A 20,345-nucleotide genomic window follows, 5' to 3' on the forward strand; every position below is an offset into this window, starting at 1 on the left:
GGAGCAGTGACTAACTCTAAACTATGACAACTTAAGGTGCACCATTCGTCAAGATATTTAACACCTGACTGCAGATACTACAGCAGGCAAATCAAAAGGGACCATATGAACCTAATATAATGTTAAAAGTGTGTTAAAGATTATTACACGCCAAGCAAAACACAGCTGCATGAGGAGAAAAACGTTAATGAAAGTAGAAAAATGGTTACAGCGCATCATAATAATCAGTCAGGAGCAGAAACATGGGTAAGGACAAACAGCGAAGGAGAAGGCGATGATGCACAGGGCTGAGCAGCGGCAGCCATGTTTGTGAGTCTGTAAGTTGTTACCTACTTGGCGGGGCTGCAGGTATGCAACGCCTTTAAATGAGGCTTCCAGGTTGCAATGGAAACTGAGTTCTCATCAGCAGCATAACTACGCCAGACACACTACGTGCAAAGTCGACAGGATAAACGATGATAAAGGAACAATTAATGAAATGTAGGAAAAACAAAAACAAGGGGCGGATTGTGGGGGTTGTTTAAGTTGGGTAGGATGTGAGAAAGATGGTGAGGAGAAGAAAAAATCAGAACAACTTGATTAGTTCCTTGGGGTAGTGTGGATGCAGTGCTGTTTGGGGGTTGTTGGGGGGATGTGGGGTGGTGATGGTGGTGGGGTGGGGGGGGATACATGCCTGAGGGGGGGGAGAGCACTTTGGTAGTGATGCCAAGTGGCTCTGAGGTAGGGACGAGCGCCATCAGTGGAGTACAGACGCCAAGCTGCCTGGGTGGGGGAGGGAGCAGAGATGATACACACAAACACACAAAAAACACCACAAAGAAGAGTGAATGCACAAACATGGTGAGGAAATGAGGCTGTTTTATGTAAACATCTGACATTAACAGGGATCATATAACCTGCTGGCACCAAATCAGAAGTTCTCAATATTCATTTTGGGTTTTTAAATTTTCATATGCTGATGATACACAGTTTTATTTGTCCATTAAACCCAATGAATCCAATCAGTTACTTAGACTACAAGCATGTCTTAAAGACATAAAAACCTGGATGACACTAAATTTTCTGCTTTTGAACACAGACACAACAGAGGTTTTGGCTTTTGGACCTGAGCACCTTAGGAATAAATTTTCAGTATTTTGCCCTCCTTAGACGGCATTAATCTGGCCTCTAGCTCTAATGTTAAAAATCTTGGTGTTATTTTCTATCAGGACATGTCATTTATCCCCCACATAGAACCACTTTCTTCCACCTGCCTAATATCACTAAAATTAGAAACATCTTATCTAAAAATGATGCAGAAAAACTGGTTCATACATTTGTCACGTCTAGACTGGACTATTGCAATGGTTTGTTATCTGGGTGTCCAAATACTTCCTTAAAATATCTTCAGTTGATCCAAAATGCTGCTGCCAGAGTCTTAACTGGAGTTAGTGGGAGCGATCATATCTCTCCAGTTTTAGCTTCTCTCCATTGGCTCCCTGTCAAATCCAGAAATGAATTCAAAATCTTACTTCTAACCTACAAAGCTCTCAACAACCTAGCTCCATCTTATATTACAGATCTTATTGTTCCACATTTTCCTAACAGAGCACTTCACTCTCAGACTGCAGGTTTACTTGTGGTTCCTAGAGTTTCCAAAAGCAGATTGGGAGGAAGATCTTTCAGTTATCAGGCTCCTCTCTTGTGGAACCAACTTCCAGTTTCTGTCTGACACATTGTCCAGTTTTAAGACTGGGCTTAAGACTTTCCTTTTTGATAAATCCTATAGTTAGGGTCGGCTTGTTATGCTGCTACAGGCTTAGACTACTAGAGGACAAACTGACCTCATTTCCTTAAATGAATTGTTAAAATTGAATAGTTTTAATTTGATGTTATTTCTATCTTAACATGTTATTCTTGACCTGCCATTGTGTATCTGTTCCTACCAAACCCAGCTGGTTAAGCAGATGGCTGTTGTCCTGAGCCTGGCTGCTAAAGGTTTCTTCCTCATGAGGGAGTTTTTCCTTTCCACTGTCGCCTTCATGCTTACTCAAGATGAGAGTCTGATGGAGTTAAATTCAAAGCAGTCTGTTCCTCAGATAAATAGTGTTTACTTACTTTATATATATATATATATATATATATATACATATATATATATGAACGTTTCTGTTCAGTGCCCTGAGATGACTTCTGTTGTGACTTGGCGCTATGTAAATAAACTGAACTGAGTTGGATATGTCATTTTTTTTTATTTTATTTCGCATGGCAAAGAGAACAGATGACATTTCGATGTTCTGTTTTCATTCTAGCATCACTTGCTTTCATGGTACTTACAGAAGCTGTAATTCAACATATTTAAATATTTACAGGGATATTTTAATGAAGACTTGGCCTCAGATAGTGTGAGTTGGAAGAGGGAGTGGTGGCGCAGAGGTTAGAGAAGGTGGGTCTGTGATCAGAAGATCGCTGGTTCAAGCCCCGGTACAGACAACATCAAAAATGTGGGTGGGGTAGGTGAAGCACCCACACCTGCCCCCACCCTCATTCGCCCCACCCTCGACCCATGAGCAAGGCCCTTAACCACCATCTGCTCCCTAAACAGGTCTCTCTTGAAAATGAGTTCTCGTGGCTTAATGAGACTACCTGTTTAAATAAAGGCTAAATGAAAAAAAACAAAACAATAAATATGTGGATTTTAATATAAGCACTTTAATGTTTATTGTTTCTCTTTGTTTAGGTCTCCTAATTTCTTTTAAAATTAATTTGAATGTAAAATCATATAGATTATAATTTCCACTCCCAAGTTATATTTGTTACTAATGGACATTATATATAAATAAATACATTAACTGAATCAACTGTAAATAAACTGTATTGATTTGGACTTATCTGTGAGTAATTAGATTTAAATTAAACTTCTTTACAGTGAGCCTTTGGGGGAATCTAAAGTGGAAACATCCGAATAAAGTTGAAGCGAGTTAAAAGTTTTTATATTTATAGAACATCCTACAAGATCTATGATGTTCCAAGTTCTGTTGTCTCTGTTGGTTCTTTAAATGTGAAATAAAGCCAAATGAAAGTGTCGTAAATAAATATCTTATTAATACAAAACACTTACAATAAGCGGAAAGATTTGATTTTAAATTTTGCAGAATGATATTAAGATATTCAGCCAACAGTTTCACCAGATTATGAGTTTGATCGGTGGGTTCGGTTTAGAAGAAGGCACAGTCTTATGATTAAACCTCTTCAGTGGCGCCAGGCCTGGTTACATTATCTGTGTTGCAACTTGAAAGCCCAAACTCTTTATCCACAAGTAGAAAATTAACACTGGCCACCTGCCAAGGACTGGTCAGTTAAAGTTTTTTTTTTTTTTTTCTGATCAAGACCACTTCTAATCTATCTGAAGAACCATCGTTCCTCAAAACACTAATAAATAATACGTATTAGCGTTTCTGTGAACTGACCAGCTGATGTGGCTCGAGACCAGTGGTAACTCACTGCCATTCATGCAGACTAATAAACAACAGTTATTTAAAGCAGGGGACGGGGTGAGAAACATGGAGGGGGGGCGTGGGGGGCAGGCACAAACAAAAAAAAAAACAGCTCCCACGTTTCCTTCTGAGTTTACCTGTTGAGAAAAGATGTCATGACATTATGAGCTGAACACAGACACTGATTTGATACAGAGACAACAAAACACAACACATGCAGGACTGGACGCTCACTTCAGCTGTTTGGTGTTAATCCAAAATTATTGATGTTTTCTCTGATTAAACACGGTTTAAACTTTACTGAATTTGCACGGTTGGACGTTGGAAACTATATTCCTTCATTAAACAGACTCAGAATATTATGAGATACTATGAACAGAGCATAAAGCATGTCTTGTCTCAACATAACATTATGTTTTAGGACACAGACATGATTAATAAAAGTGCAGGATGTGTAGTTGTCAGATTTAAACATTTTCCATATTTGATACAGATTATAGCAAAAAAAATGCTAAACTGTTTAGATTCTGGATCACACTGTGAGGGGAAACATTTCAGAAAGTGAGGCAGAAAGAGTTAATAATGCAGAAGAACGGACAGCAGATACAGACAACAAACATGGGAACCCACACAGACCCACAGGTGCACACTTGTGGTTATGCAGACACCCCACAGCAGATATTTATTGTTCATTAAAAAGCAATGCAGCTGGTCTTGTCTATTACAATGACTGACAGTCTGGAGGAGCGTCTACCCAGGGATTGATCGCCATGGAAACGGCTAATAAATCCCAGCAGTGTGTGTTGCGTTTGGACCTGAGACATGACAGAGCTCCTCACACGCCATAACTTATTGTCAGCTGCACTCCTGAACAGCCCAGAGAAAGGCGAGCCACGTACACACGCACACGCACACACACACGCACACAGTCACATTTATGAAACACCTAAATGTTTCCTCAGAGCGGGTGCATTCATGCTTTTATTAAAACGGAACAAAAGAATGAAAGGTGACAAAAGTCAAAACAGACATGAAAATCACAGGAACTGCAGTGAAGTTTGCACGTAGAGGGGAAAAAGAAAGTTTTCTGTATTCATCCGGATCTTAAATGCCTGCAAGAGCTGCAAGGGAAGAAATAATTCAGTAGAAGAGAAGTGGTTTTGAGAGCTGCATGTGTGTTTCTACCTGGATCAAGCTGGCAGCTGGGTTCCTTCTCTTTTCAAAGTGCTTCTGGCGATGCTGCTCCTGCACCTTCAGGGCAAAACCTGAGCCCAGGATGCCCTGCGAGTACAAAACCCCACATCCGCACAATAAAAACAATCTATCAAATTCAAAGAAAACAAAACTTTCTCCCTAAATTAAATAGGTGCATTGTCTTTCTGTATTATTTTTTAAAACAATTAATCTGTTTCACTCACAGCAGGCAAAGCAAAGAAGGAGATTCCAAGCAGAGCGAAACAGGCTGATAACAACCTCCCCGTCCACGTCTGTGGGGTTTTATCACCATAACCGATCGTTGTGAGGGTGATCTGAAAGGTCAAAGGTCGACAGTCAGGGGTTCATATGAGCTATTACACAATTTATTTTGTGTCCATTGGATATCAACTCATGGACAATAAAAAAAAAAAACATTCACACGTGAGATATGTTTGTCACAATAATTCATTCAGAAATCCCTCGACACTTACAGAGTATGGACATTTGCACAAGATTGAACAATATATCAGATGAGGAAAGCTATAAAATCTGAAAGAAGCCACAAGTTTACTATAGTATTATTTTACACTGTCTTAAAAATCCATATGTTGATCTGAAAACAAACTTTCTTCATGTTTAAACTTGTTAAACCTGAAGAATATAAGTAGAGGTCGATCAATATGAGACTTTTTTTTATGTTGGATGCAGATCTTTAGGAATCAGGGCAGCTGATGGCTGATACACAACACAATATCTTTGGACAGTTATTGATAAATGTGTAGTTTTTTTGCAACAAAATGTAACAATAATTGCTCACTTTAGATAAATGTATATTTAACAAGTCTTAGAAAATCTTGTATATTCATTCAACCTTTATTTATACAGGTTAGTCTCATTGAGCCTCGAGGACTCATTTACAAGAGAGACCTGATTTAAACAAAGAACACAGATGAGGTGCAGTTTCTGTGGTCGTTCTAATTTAAACATATAATATTATATAGTATTATATTGTAAATAATAGACAGAAGATCATTATTGCTTAATAAATAAATTGTGTGCTGCAGTAAGAAGCAGATGCTGCATCTTCATTTTCTCAACCTGCTAACTGATAAAGCAGATTGGCAGACTGCTGACTTTTTAAATGTGTCAAATAATGGCTGAGTAAAATTGGTTGGCCATAATTGCCTTATGCCATGGCTGGCATCCTAACCTTTCGGCAAATAAAATAAAAGTTATGGTTTAAAGAGAGAAATGGTTACTTATGGTCTGAATGGGGCAAGGAAAGTTTTTTTTTTCTTTTGGCTGCAACGTGTGAAGAAAAAAAAAAGTCAAACAAACCAAGGACCAAAGGTTTTAACAGTTCTGACCTTACTTTTTCAGGTTTATAAGAAAACAATGTGCCACGTTAGAAACTATTGCATTTGTATGTGCATATGTGTTAATTTAGAGTCGTTAAAAGTAATATATGAATGCATTAAAAGGGATTGTGAGAAACTGAAATTATCAGAGCAAATAAATCAACAACAACAACAACAAAAACTGATACTGAAGAGCATAACACATAAGCCTCACATTCACAATATTGTAGCAATTTCTTGTTTCCTCAAAACTCTATTCTATTTTCTAATTCTACTTTTTTTTTCTGACAATACAACCTGCTGGAAATGGAGCTGTCCACAAATGTATAAGTTAATGCACATTTCCAAACAGTGTATGAAATATTTTTCTTCCACAAATGGCTCGACTTATAGTTGTCAGATTATTAAAACACCAAAATCTTCTTCTTCTCCTTTCAGCTTTTTCCCTCTTCACGGGTCACCACAGTGAGTCATCCTCCTCCACCTCACTCTGTCCTCTGCGCCCTCTGTCCCCACTCCAACTACCTCCATGTAGTATGACATATGCTGGATATATTCATACATTTTTCACGAGTTCTTCATCTTTCTGACTGTGTAAATGTCGTGCATTGAGTTTAACAGAAATGTAACGAGAGAGACGTTATTTATCTTTGACCCATCAAATGAATGCGGTCATTTATTTGCAGAATCAAAGTTTAACATCAAACATTTACATTAATTTGGCAAAATATGAAAACAATAACAATGGCAAGTTCACAGAAAGTGGACAATACGGCGATTGTCCTCACTTCTCAGCAGAATAACAGACATCAATCACACGGCGGTGATTGAGAACTTTGCTTCAGATATTTCTAAAATATCTGTAATGATTTTAGGAGAAAGGAGAGTTTAAGATGGAAAATGGAGATTTATCTTACAGAGAGATGTGTGAGGGAATTTATCTGTAGGACCAGAACAACACGCTCTTTGGGGAATCAGCATGGCTACGGTACGCTTGGTCGAAGTAGAACCTTTACCTGGTTGATGATAAAATCAGCGTCGGCGTAGGGTTCCTTTCTGACTCTTTCAGCGTCTCCGTGAGGACTGCCAAACCCTTAGGAGTCGTGCGAGGTTATCCAAACAGAAGTTATAATTCCCAAAAATCCTCTCTGCATCCTGGATTGTCAGAATTCTGAACTCCTTCAGAACTCTCTTCAGAGAGTTAAACTCTGGAACTCTTCTCCCTGAGCTGCATCAGAGAGTTTTTCATCTCTCTTCTCCAGGAGAACTGTCACTCTTTGTAACTCTTTAACTCTATAACTCTTTAACTCTGGCGAGAACCGGGAAGTTGCCACATTTAAATGGGTTGACTTCCGGGTCATTTTAGAGCTTTCTGATTGGTGGATGGACCAGATCAGAGGTGTGGTTTGTGATGTAAGGTGTTATCAAAGTCAAGGGCAGAGAATGAGATTGTTTAAAACAGACAGAAAGATTATTGGAGAAAACCAGACTTCGTGGAGTCAAACTCTCCTGTATCTTCTGTGAAAGTTAAACATGACATTTCTTCTCGGTAAACATTTTAGTTGACCGAAACTCGACCTTTAACATACTTACAAATTTGCTCATTGAAGACAGAAAAATCAAGAAATGCATATTACCCTGATTTCTTCTTTGAATGAGGAATAAAAATCATTACTTACTGTTTATGTAAATAAAATGAGTAGTTCTCTTCAACCTGTAAACATTGAGTGAACTAACACAATTTGATTATCAAACATTTGTAAAATAGTAATGATTATAGAGGATTGTCTTTTCTACTTGATTAATTCAAGAAAGAGAGTCTCCAGATGGCTCAAACTGTATTTCTGGATGCAGATCAATGAAATAACAGTCTCTGTCCATCTGGTCAGTTTTGACATAGGCCTAGTCCACTACAGTCCCCCCTTTGGAAATCATCGCCTGTCCATGGGGATGAATTCCAACCGTGAACTTACGCCTTCAAATGTCCTTGAGCTTGATGTAATCCAGCAAGGAAGACCAAAGTCAAAAGTAATCCAGCAAGGAAGACCAAAGTCAGAAGTAATCCAGCAAGGAAAACAAAGTCAAGGTAATTCCACAATGTTCTTGGTAATTCCATTGTGTTGATGATAATTCCATAATGTTGTCGGTAATTCCATTGTAGCAATGCTTGAACCCCTTGGAAACAGAGTCTGTAATCCATTGAAAAAGTCATATAATCCACAACGGTAAATCCACAACGATTGGAAGTGTTGATTAATCAGCATACAGAGGGGTACCCTTGGATTGAACTGAAGATGCGGCCACTGGATGAAGAGTGGAGACCAACGTCAGGATTGCAGGTCGCCTCCAGCGAAGGTTGTCTCCAGCGACGTCCAGCCTGTGCCGTTCTGGTTCAATGTGTCATGCAATTATGTGGTTTAAGGTGGGCTTATGAAGGGGATTTTACATAAGGCCTTAAACTATATGCACCTGGTGTGTAAGCTATTATGGTTGGGAACAGCTACAACTACCAGTTAAGGGGTGGTAAATGCTGAAAAGGGGTAACTACAGGGGTTTATGCCTATAGAAAAGGGTTCCAAACTATTTTTCCATTTCTAACTTGGTTTAAGTTAGCTTTACATGGTAAAATATAGTTTGGTGCAATTGTCTGTTGTCTTTTAGACGAACGACTTGAGATTGGGTGTTTGGTTTCCCCATAAATGTTTTGGAAGTCTATGGCGAGACTTATCAAAAAGAATTAGCTATCCCCCCGAATAGAATTGTTCGAGTAGGTTCGGCTTAAGCGTTGTGAGATCAATGTAGATTATGGTACTCAAGGTAGCAATAATATACATTGACTCCGCAAAGATTGCAATTTAACGAATGAACTGCATGTTGGCATGGTCAAAGGCCTCTTAGTCTCTAACTTACTACACAACAAAATTCATTCTTACCTCAGAAACAACCAAAATCAACTAAACAACGTTTCAACACCGACAAGAGTAGTGACTAAGCATCTAGAAACATCGTTTCACTGCTTCTCCTCACCCTGGTTGTCAGTTTCAGTCACGCTGTCCCGTTTTATCAAGGGTAGGTCCTGTGAGTTTAAACTATGGTTAAGTTTATTATCCATTAGTTATCTTCTGCTTGGATGACCCTTATTCCCACGAGGTCAGATTTTGTGAGATCTTTGTCTCCTGAGGAGTTATTGCACGCCTTGTGTTGTTTAATCTGGTTACGATGTACCCATTTAACAGTTGGCTCTTTTTGGCCTTTACTGATTTTTATCTGGTAGACAACTGGAGACACTTTGTCGGTTATCAGATGGGGTCCAGTCCATCTAGGCATCAGCTTACGGGCGAGAGTTCCGGTCCCGGACTCTCTTCTCCCAGTTTTGGGGGCAAACGTGTAGTACCAGACCCTGTCTCCCACTTGGAGTTCCTCGTAAGAGGCCTTTTGGTCGTAGTACGCTTTGCGTCCTTCAGCTGATTTTTCCAGGTTTTTCTGTGCGAAAGCAAAAGTGTTCTTAAGGTGTCTTTCCAAGTCTTTCATGTATTGTTGTGTGGTGTAGGCTGTTGCCATGGCAGCATCGCCTGGTTGGTACAACAGGTGCAGAGGGAGAGTCATTTGTCGACCCGTCATCATCTCGAAAGGAGAGATGCCAGTTGACGTGTGTGGAGTGGCCCTTATGGCCATGAGGACCAGAGGGAGTTTCACGTCCCAGTCCTTGTGGTTTGCGGCTACGTATTTTTTCAAAATACTCACCACAGTCCTGTTTGCTCTCTCAACCTGGCCTGAAGCCTGTGGGTGGTAGCCAATATGGAAGTTGGCTTTGACGCCTAGCGTCTTCCACAGTTCCTTCATTACTTCACCTGTGAAGTGTGTACCTTGGTCTGAGTTCACCCTCAGGGGAAGTCCAAACCTTGAAAATACATGATTCATTAACAACATAGCAGTGGTTTGTGCTGTGTCATTAGGGGCTGGTAGACATTCTACCCATTTGGTAAACGCGCAGGTTACCGTGAGAAAATATTTATTTCCTCTAGAGGTCTTAGTGAGTGGTCCGACCCAGTCAATCTGGAGGTCCGACCATGGAAATGCAATGCCTCTACTATGCAGTGGTGCTCTGTGAAGTGGTCTTGATGGTTGAAACTGGCCACAGATCAGGCACCCTTTTATGTGACATTGACATTTCTTTTTCAGTAAACTTTTAGTTGACCGAAACTTGAACCTTAACACACTTACAAAACTTGCTCATTGAAGACAGAAAAATCAAGAAATGCATATTAACCTGATTTCTTCTTAGACTGAGGAATAAAAATCATTACTTACTGTTTATGTAAATAAAAATGAGTAGTTCTCTTCAACCTGTAAACATTGAGTGAACTAACACAATTTGATTATCAAACATTTGTAAAATAGTAATGATTATAGAGACTTGTCTTTTCTACTTGATTAATTCAAGAAAGAGAGTCTCCAGATGGCTCAAACTGTATTTCTGGATGCAGATCAATGAAATAACAGTCTCTGTCCATCTGGTCAGTTTTGACATAGGCCTAGTCCACTACATCCATGTCCTCTCTAACTGCATCCATATACTGTATATTCTCTTTGTCTTTTTCCTGACAGCTGCATTTCTAAAATCCTTCTACCAATATACCCACTGTCCCTCCTCTGGACATGTCCAAACGGTCTCAGTCTGGCCTCTCTAACTTTATCCCCCAGTTATTCAACCTGTGCTGTACCTCTGATGATCTCATTCCTAATCTTATCCATCCTTGTTACATCTAAAGAGAACTGCAACATCTTCATTTCTGCTACTTCCAGTTCTTTCTCCTGTCTTTTGTTTTCAATGTTATAATATAGTTGGTCTCACCAGTCATAAACTTTTCCTTTGACCTTTGCTGACACTCTTTTGTCACAAATCAATCCTGAAACTTTTTTCCATTCACTCCATCCTGCCTGGACTCTCTTTTTCACCTCTTTACCACACTTTCCATTTTCCTGGACAGTGGACCTCAAGTACTTGAAGTCCTGCACCTTTGTGACCTCTGCTCCTTGTATCCTCACTGTTCCACCATCCTCCCTCTCATTCACACACATGTACTCTGTCTTACTACGGCTGACTTTCATTCCTCTTCTTTCAAGTGCATACTTCCACCTCTCCAAGTTCTCTTCCACTTGTTCCCTGTTCTCACCACATATCACAATGTCATCTGCAAACATCATAGTCCACGGGGATTCCTGCCTGACCTCATCTGTTAGTCGGTCCATCACCAGAGCAAACAAGAAGGGGCTCAGAGCCGATCCTTGATGCAATCCCACCTCCACTTTGAAGCTATCAGTCACTCCTACAGCACATCTCACCACTGTCCTGCTGTCCTCATACATGTCCTGTACCAGTCTAACATACTTCTCTGTCACTCCATATTTCCTCATGCAATACCACACCTCCTTCCTCAGCACCCTGTTGTGCTTTTCATAAATCCACAAAGAGGCAACAAAGTTCTTTTTGACCCTTTCTGTACTTCTCCATCAGCATCCTCAAAGCAAATATGTTATCTGTGGCGCTCTTTCTTGACATGAAACCATACTGCGGCTCACAAATAGTCCCCTCTCATCTAAGGCTAGCTTCCATAACTCTCTCCCAGATCTTCATTAAAACACCAAAAACAAATGTTCATAAAGTTGTTACAGCAGCTTCATATTAGTGAAACAACAGAGCAACAATAACTAGCTCAGTGTGCTTGAGGATGAGCCATGAGTCAGCTCTCACCATTGCTGCTAGATTCACTGACACTTCGAACTCACATCTCCACAGCATCTCAAACATTTAGAGACTGAATGGATGAATAGAACACTGAAATAATTTAAATGCCAAACCCTATGTAATTTCATAGATGTTTCTAAATCTATACTTTTTTACCTCTACATAAAAGATGAAGAAATGTGAAGGACAAGCATATTCAGTATGTGCACATTACAGATAGGAAAGTAAAGCAACCCCTTAGTCTTCTTCCTTGCTTATGGTTCACTGTTTTCTTTTTGACAGCCTTAGCGTTGACTCATGCATCGGTAAAGTTTTATGTGGCTAAACTTCAGCTCTTTACGTCTTAGATAACAGCTTTTAGTCTGTAAGAGACAGGAAGATGCTTCAAGGTCTGAGTAGGGGAGCAGTCTGAGTATCAGTCCCACAAGCTTCACAGGCCAGTTTCACCTGGCAGCAGGAGAAAATTGGATTTATTGATTGGGTCGTTTCTCGTTTGCGTCGTGTCTGTTTCCACACTTCCGAGGGAGGATATAGGAGGAAACAGTGCAGGGCAACCAGCCAAGTGTGACTTTAAAAACTATTCTTGTTAAGGTTTGCGTTGCCAGGGTCATTAAGGTCATGCTGGAAGTGAAAATGGCAATTTATCACTTTGGTCAGAAAGATGCAGTTCAACTTTTAATTCGATACAGTGTTTGATTAAAAACGAGGTAATGTGAGGTTTGAGAAACAGATTGTACGATTCACAACTACGTGGGAGTCTATTAAATCTGAAACTTTAAGATGTCAAAACACAAAGCTGTCCAAGTTGAATCGGTGACAAAATGTTTTCAGTAGCTCTCCAAAAAGCTTTGCATTTACTAAAGTGTGGTTTTATCCACAAAAGGCACGAATATAAAAACATCAAATCTTTGGTATCTGTGTGTATCTCTGATGTATGTGTGTGCGTGTGCTCACCGTGCCCCACCACAGAGCATCAGCATACGTGTCAAACTCCTTGTTGAATTCTTTCTCCACCAGATAGACCAAGAAAGAGGAGAAAATGAGCACCAGGAACCCAATATACCAAGCAGTCACCAGCTCCTGCAAGCACAAATCAGCATAAATCTTACACTGTAAAATATATCTGTTACCTTTAGAGTGGAAAAAAAAAGTATTGTTCCATGAAGCAGAAGTATCTGAAAAGCAGAGGTGATCTCAAACTTTACCAACACCATCAATATGTGTTTTAATGGAAATGCCAAATAATCTAATTTTATTTGAGAGCACATAAAAATGTAACCTTAGGTATTAAATACATTATACAAGTTTTTAAACAAATAGGCATATACCAGCATGACACAGGGCCACAATATATTGTAACACACAAAGAAAAGATTCAAAGTAAAAACAGAATAAAACATCTAAAAGGCTAAACTAATTTTAACACTTTATTTGGCATTTCTAAAATTTTTTGACATATCATGTACAGTTTGTTGCTAAATTTACGTAAGCACATTGTAATACCAGTGTGTATTGAAATCATCAACAATCATCAATCATCAACATATACAGCAGTCCCTCGTTTATCGCAGGGGATCCGTACCCTGAAGCCCCTTGATAAGTGAAAAATTGTGAAATAGGGATAGTAGTACAAGTAGTAAGTAGTAAAAATTCCATTTTGATTGTGCGGCTCATCCATCAATCAGCCAGTTGTGTGTCATGTCCAAGCTTACTTTGAAAAACCACAATAGAGCGAGTCTGCAATAAAACGAACTGCAAAGTAGCGAGGGACTACTGTACTTTAACTAGACGCAGGTCCAGAGGTTAGAAGTTGAAGTCACAAAGGACGAGCGTCTCTTAATGGTTGGTTGCATAATTTTAAGTCCAGCCTCTCTGTGTAAATGAACGAGACCTTTTCCTGACAAAGAAAAAGCACTTCAGATAATTATTGTAATTCTTACCTTGCTGCTACATGTTCAAACATGTATTTTAAAAATGTGTTTATTTTCTAGTACTCTGTGATCGACAAGATTAAAACCTGTCAATATTTATTAGAACAAATGAAAAAAAATTAAATTAAAAAGGTTTCTCAGTTATTATTCATTTATTATTCTTTAAAACAAAGTAAATAACTGACAAGCTCGCAAGGACTGAACACACAAAACCTTTCATCTTCCAAAACATTTAACACGTAAAGGATCATAAAACACTCTTAACTATTGGTGGTTAATATGGGGTAAATTAGAGAAACAACACAGCACCATAAGTGACTGATTGGCACACCACATATCTTAAATGTAAAATAAGTGTATTTATACAACAGAGTCACAGTTTACATGCCCTACCTTACTATGTGCATAAACTACAGATCCCAGCAGCTTCCAGGTTCCTCCCCTCCGGTCCATGCGCACCATTCGCAGGATCTGAAGGAAACGAAGGCTGCGCAGCGCAGAAGTGGCAAAGACGTTACCCTGGCTACCGGCTGAAAGCACAGCAACCGAGGCGATAAGCACGATGATGTCTGGGGAGTAAAGCAGTGAAAATGAAAGGTCATGTATAGCACAATGTAAGGAGCAGGAACTGTGGTTAACTCATCCACTTTCTACATTCACTCATCCATTCATTAAAAAATTATATTAAATCACTGCAGGTTATCTTTTTTCTGTCTGACTCCGAAATTTGACTAAATTAAATACACTTTAAATAGACAACAACGATGCAAAACTGACCAATTTGTAAATCTGATATTTGTGTAAGGTGATATATTAATACCTGAGAAAAATTACCCCTCATATACAAATAGAATAAAACTAATTTGTTTAAAGCTGCAAACATGCTTGAACACAAAAACAATTAGCATAATTCTAAACATGACTTTTAGTGATTAATCCACTTTGGTATTAGTTTTAAAGATGGTTACCTATGACACAGAAGGGTTTCCTGGCAAAGCGGAGGCGTCCCTGCCAACCTCGATATCGACAGCAGCAGCCAGCGCTCCATATCCTTATGATGTACTCAAGGCCAAACATGACAATCATCACAAACTCCTGCAAGGCACGCACACACAAACACATCATAAATACAGTCACAGCACAGAATCAAAGCAATATAAAGGATTAGTATGTGGAAAACATTCAATATTGTCTATGTGCTTTAATACAAAACGATCTGTGCATTTTCTAGTCACGAAATATTTTACTGGATTCTAGCAGAAAAAAAGAATTAGTCACATTAAAAACTGTATTTATTTATGTGTGCCAGATCCATAATGCATTCTGATCAAACTGGTACTTTATCAGAACCAATTATACTGTTATTTATTCTAGTGCTTTTCTTGACCGCTGGGCTGAGAAGGTAATTTTTCTTGGAAAACAGTTTGACCTGTCAAAAGAGGTGGAACTAATCGTCATTAATGACAGCTCAGTTTCACAAAGCAATAAGCTTTAGATTAACTTAGAACACCTCCACTCCAGATGTGGCCTGCCTCAAAATTTATCTGCAATAAAAATTTTCAGCTTGTTTTGGGAAGACCCAGGACACGCTGGAGAGACTATGTCTCTCGGTTGGCCTGGGAACGCCTTGGGGTCCTCCCAGAAGAGCTGGAAGAGGTGGCTTTGGAAAGAGATGTCTGGGCCTCCATGCTCAAACTGTTGCTCCCACGACCCGACTTCGGAACAAGTGGAAAATAATGGATGGATGGATGGATGTTTTCTTTTGACATTTTCTAAGCAAATGGCAACATTTTTCCACTGAGATTTGCAGTGTTTGGCCGAATTATGAAAGGCTATATAAAAAAATTAACTTAAAGTTAACATTTTAGCTGGCAGCTAGCATTTTGGCTAACAGGTAACATGAGTTTATTCATTAATTCATTTAACCTTTATTTTTATACGTTAGTTTCACTGAGTCACGAGGACTCAATTTCAAGAGGAACCTGCTTTAGACAGACAACAGATAAGGTACAGACAACAGTAAACAATACAACAATAAAATGCAAATAAAATAAAATAAAATAAACAATAAAACCAAGGTGCTTTATAAACAAGGTAAACTATTAAAAACAAGAACATATTTGCTTTGATTTTTCTAATGACCTTATCAATTGCTTAAAATCCCTTAAAGATATGAACTTCAAATCTTTTTGCAAGATATTCCAGGAAACAGGCGCAGAGAAGGAAAAGGCCTTTTTGTCAAGTTCAGTCCGCACTGAGGGAACACTGCAGGTAATAATGGCCTGAGGGCGCACGCTATAATTGCAATAACGACGTGGCATGTGAGAGGAGATATAAGGCAGCAGACCAAGGAGTGATTTATAGATGAAGATGTACCAGTGAGAGCCTGCGTGAAGTTAATGATGACCAACTGACCAAAGAGTACGGAGTGCAGTGATGGGTACAATAGTTACAGCCAGTTATGAATCTTAGTGCACCGTGTTAGACAGTGTTCAGCATCTGCAAGGTGGTGGCAGGGGCATTCAAGTAAATAATGTCACCATAATAAATAGCCGGTATGAAAGTAGCAGCTACAAGGCATTTCCTGGCATTCAGACATAGACAAGATCTATTTCTGAAAAAGAAACCCAGTTTTAATTTCAGCTTCTTTGCCAAATTTTCAATGTGCGGCTTAAAAGAGAGATGTGCATCAACCTAAATTCTCAAGTATTTGTAAGAATCTACAAACTCAATAGGAACACCATTTCAGGAGTGGTGGCGCAGACGTTAGAGAAGATGGACCTGTGATTGGAAAGTCACAGCTTCAACTCCTGGTACTGTCAACATCAAAATGTGGGTGGAAAAGGTGAAACACCCACATGGACGTGTCTCCACCCTCATTTGTCCCACTCTGGGCCCCTGAGCAAGGCCTTTAACCCCCACCATTTGCTCCCACAAAAAACAAAAAAACAAACAAAAAAAAACAGGTCTCTCTTGAAAATGAGTTCTCATGACTCAATGAGACTACCTGTATAAATAAAGGGTAAATGAAAAAAAATAAAAAAAATAAATCATAGATCAGATAGAAGGAAGAACAGCTGGCACCAACTTTCTGTTTGAAAACAGCATCCCTTTGGTTTTATCAGCATTTAGCACAAGTTTGAGATTGAATAAATCTGACTGAATGATGTCAAATGCAGACTGTAGAAGCTGGAAAACGTTAGCAGCTGTTTTAGCTTAACAATAAACAATTGTATCATCGGCATAGAGATGTAAGGAGGTGTCAGGAATGTTCGGAACTATATTATTTATATAAATTGTAAAGTGACTGGGTCCTAAAACTGTCTTGTGGAACTCCATTATTGACAGTTAAATAGCTACAAGTATCAATGTGTTGAACACATTGCCTTCAACCTGAGAGATAATTAGAAAACCATTCGATAGAGTGAAGCGTTATCTATGCAAGTCACTTTTACTTTGTTTACTTGAAGCACATCCTAGCACAATTTAAACTGATTTTAAGCAGCTTAATATATACAGAATATAGAAAAAAGTTAGTTTTGTGTTGGAGTTATGGAAAATGAACTTATGAGTGATTAGCTCATTGCTAATGCTTATTGCAGTGTTGTGAAGGATAAGTTACTGCTGGAGGACGACCTTATACTGCTCAAATCTCTAACTAGTCCATGTCAAGTGGAGGCAACGTTTAAAAATGCAACACTGCTCTCAGCTGTGAGCAAAGTCCCACCTGCTGATGATGCTCAATGTCGACAGAAAAGAAGGGCGAAGCTCAAACACGTTGAGCTCCACTCCATGGTCATTTTAAAAAGGGAAGAGCAAACGTCCCTGCTTCAGTTGTGGATCAGACAAACACCCGGCTAATGGTAAAAACTGGCCTGCTAACAAAGTAAAACATGATAACTGCAGGAAAAACGGTCATCTTGTCAAAGTACGCAAATCACTCATGGATGCAGTGAGAGAAGTTGTTTTAGTCAGCACTTGTGTTAATGGTGTTAGGCTTATGACTGCAGTATTTGATCAAATCAAATGCAAAATGAACATTGAAGCAACACAATTGGAACTTCCAGGTCCTGCAGTTATTGGTCATTGTAGATGCAAGCTTCTGGATCTACTTTACCAGAAATTGACTAAAAGCAACATTTTTCTTGATGCCCACTGACTGAAGTTAAATTTAAACTAGTCACATATGCAAACATGATTAACCTGTCATTATTAGTCATAAAAATGAATGGTAAATAATGTTGATTCTGCTTCAGCCTACTCTCTTGGATGTGGTAAAGCATTCATCCACGAGGTTCAAGTAAACAACTTGCAGTGGGTAAGCCATCACCTATTGGCAGCACAAAAATACAAAGAAAACTTAAAGCTTAGCATTGATCTCTGTGAACCTCATGAAAATAATACGGACTGTCACTCTGCCTGATATGGAGGACTTGTTTACAAAACTAACTGGTACCACACATTTTTGCCAGATTAACTTAAATTTAGCTTTAACATTCTGATTAAGCCAACAAACTGGTTTAGGTTCATTTGTCTTAAGTGCCATGAAAAAAAAAGGAGCGCAGGACGACGTTAACTTTGTTCAAATGAAACACCAAGAACTGATACAGCAAAGAAACCCCTCAGACCAAAGTGGACATCAAAACAAATTGCTCTGCAAAGGTTAAGACACATACCAACCTGGAAAAAATGACCATGATGAAATAAGTTGATTTAATAAAACGGTTGCAAAATAAGCGAGAGAAATGAAAGAGTCTTGTATGTTTTTAAACTCAGTCGTAGTTTAGTCTTTTGAGTTTTATGACGACTACTCTATTTGCCGTTAATAGTACTTGTGCTAGCTGAATAGTTAAAGATTAATTGTGCACACTATTTTGCATTATGGTAATTCTATTTTTATTTATTTTTTATGAGAAAATGCTACTGTTACTTAGAGATGATCGTGATGTTTATTTGTGTAATAGGGGTGTTGTGTTCTTAGGGTTACACAGTAAATGCCTTGATGTTTGTTCTGTTGCTGTTACTGCTTCTTGTTGTTTGAGGGAGCTGCTGTGACAACATGAGACAGAAGTGGCTTTGTTGGTGAATAAAGGAGAGCAAGATACAGGAGATACAAGACAACACTGTTCTGAACTGGCGTCTGGCGCAAGGGTACAGTAATAAGTTTGGGAGTTTAAGTGTCTCATTCGTTGCCACAAGCAACACAACACACAAACACTTAAACAGCTTGTCCTTGTAAAAAAAAACAAAAAAAACTGTACTTTTAATAGCACGTCTTACTCCAACTACAGACCTGAACATATAATTCAGTATATAATTCCTGCAAGAACTCTAAACGAAACGCTGAACTCTTAAAAACAAACAAACAAACAAAACATGAAAAACAGTTTAACCTTACATTACACAAATGTGTTTCTACGACGTAGCTTTAGGGCCATGCTAAGAAAAAAAAATTAAAAGCCATAAAATTGCGAGAATAAAGTTGAATAAAGTCGTACAAGACTTTTTTTTTGTGCAGCTCTCGTTTGTTTATTTATTTTTCCCACAAGTCAGATCCACAATGCGACCTGTCAATCAATCCAGTAGGCGTGTCAACAAATGACCAGTCCGAAGCTAAATGAGTCGTAAAGCAGGGTTTAGCGCATTTTAACTGTGGTAAAATGAAGAATGTTGAGCATCTTGTTAAGTTATACTTTGATATTGGTTTTACAAATAAGGAGATAGTTCATCTGTTAGCACATTAGCATCAGATTATTATCAGTATCAGGACTTTGAACCTGCTTGCAGTAAGGTGGTACGCTCTGATGAGCTGCAGCAGCTGTCTGCAGGTAAGGAGCATTGAGCTTCGGATTGGTCATTTGCTGACACATCCACTGGATTGACTGACACGTCGCGTCGTGGATCCGACTCGTGGAAAAAAAATAAAAATAAACAAGAGCTGTAAAAAAAAGTATTGTATGACTTTATTCTCATAATATTAAGACTTTATTCAACTTTATTCTTGTAATTTAATGGCTTTTTTTTTTTTCTTAGAGTGGCCCTAAAGCTCTGTCGTAGTGTTTCAGATTCAAGTTGGAACATTAAATACAGCCTGCGACACGTTAGTCTGGGGAGAGCAGTGTTTCATTCACAGATCAATAAATTAACAGTTGAACCTTCTATTTGTAACACTCGTATCAATTAAACTGAACCAGGTGTGCTCTGCCACGTGTTGATTAGACATGGAGTATTTATCTGGGAATGTTTGTATATTTGCATGGGTGTTCCTTTGTGACCTACCAGGATGAGCAGGCAGTACGAGGAGACATCCTGGTAAGCGGGAATGGTAGAAAACACAGACAGAACCAAACATCCAAACACCAGGATGAAACTGCGGAAAAAACAAAACATATGAACGGTAAATATTATTTAGGCAACACAAACAGGTTTAGGCCCAATATCTTGGGTGCTGCACTTTTCTGTTGCAATAAACAAAATAATTCAGAGCTTGCAGGCTACACTGAGCAGGATATAAACAGTTTTAAGCACAGAACACTATTATCAGTTTGAATATGTTGCAAGCTTTACACTTCACTTTTTTTTTGCTTAATCAATATTATTGGCAGTTCTACTTGTTCACACGTTGGATGGCCAA

General features: G+C 38.8%; 1 protein-coding gene across 1 annotated transcript in view; it reads right to left on the reverse strand.

Annotated features, from left to right (window-relative positions):
- The window catches only part of kcnq5a (potassium voltage-gated channel, KQT-like subfamily, member 5a), a 170,424-nt gene that overhangs the window by 25,566 nt on the left and 124,513 nt on the right, over positions 1 to 20,345 (reverse strand). Inside the window, exons 4-10 of the mRNA XM_037697942.1 lie at positions 19,991 to 20,081; positions 14,680 to 14,806; positions 14,105 to 14,280; positions 12,735 to 12,860; positions 4,895 to 5,005; positions 4,662 to 4,757; positions 334 to 428 (exon numbers count right to left, since the gene is read on the reverse strand). Of these exons, the coding sequence (XP_037553870.1) occupies positions 334 to 428; positions 4,662 to 4,757; positions 4,895 to 5,005; positions 12,735 to 12,860; positions 14,105 to 14,280; positions 14,680 to 14,806; positions 19,991 to 20,081 (822 nt within the window). The remainder of the gene's footprint in view (positions 1 to 333; positions 429 to 4,661; positions 4,758 to 4,894; positions 5,006 to 12,734; positions 12,861 to 14,104; positions 14,281 to 14,679; positions 14,807 to 19,990; positions 20,082 to 20,345) is intronic.

The sequence above is a fragment of the Nematolebias whitei genome, chromosome 1 (assembly GCF_014905685.2).
Source record: "Nematolebias whitei isolate Nwh7 chromosome 1, NemWhi1, whole genome shotgun sequence".
NCBI classification, from domain to species: domain Eukaryota; kingdom Metazoa; phylum Chordata; class Actinopteri; order Cyprinodontiformes; family Rivulidae; genus Nematolebias; species Nematolebias whitei.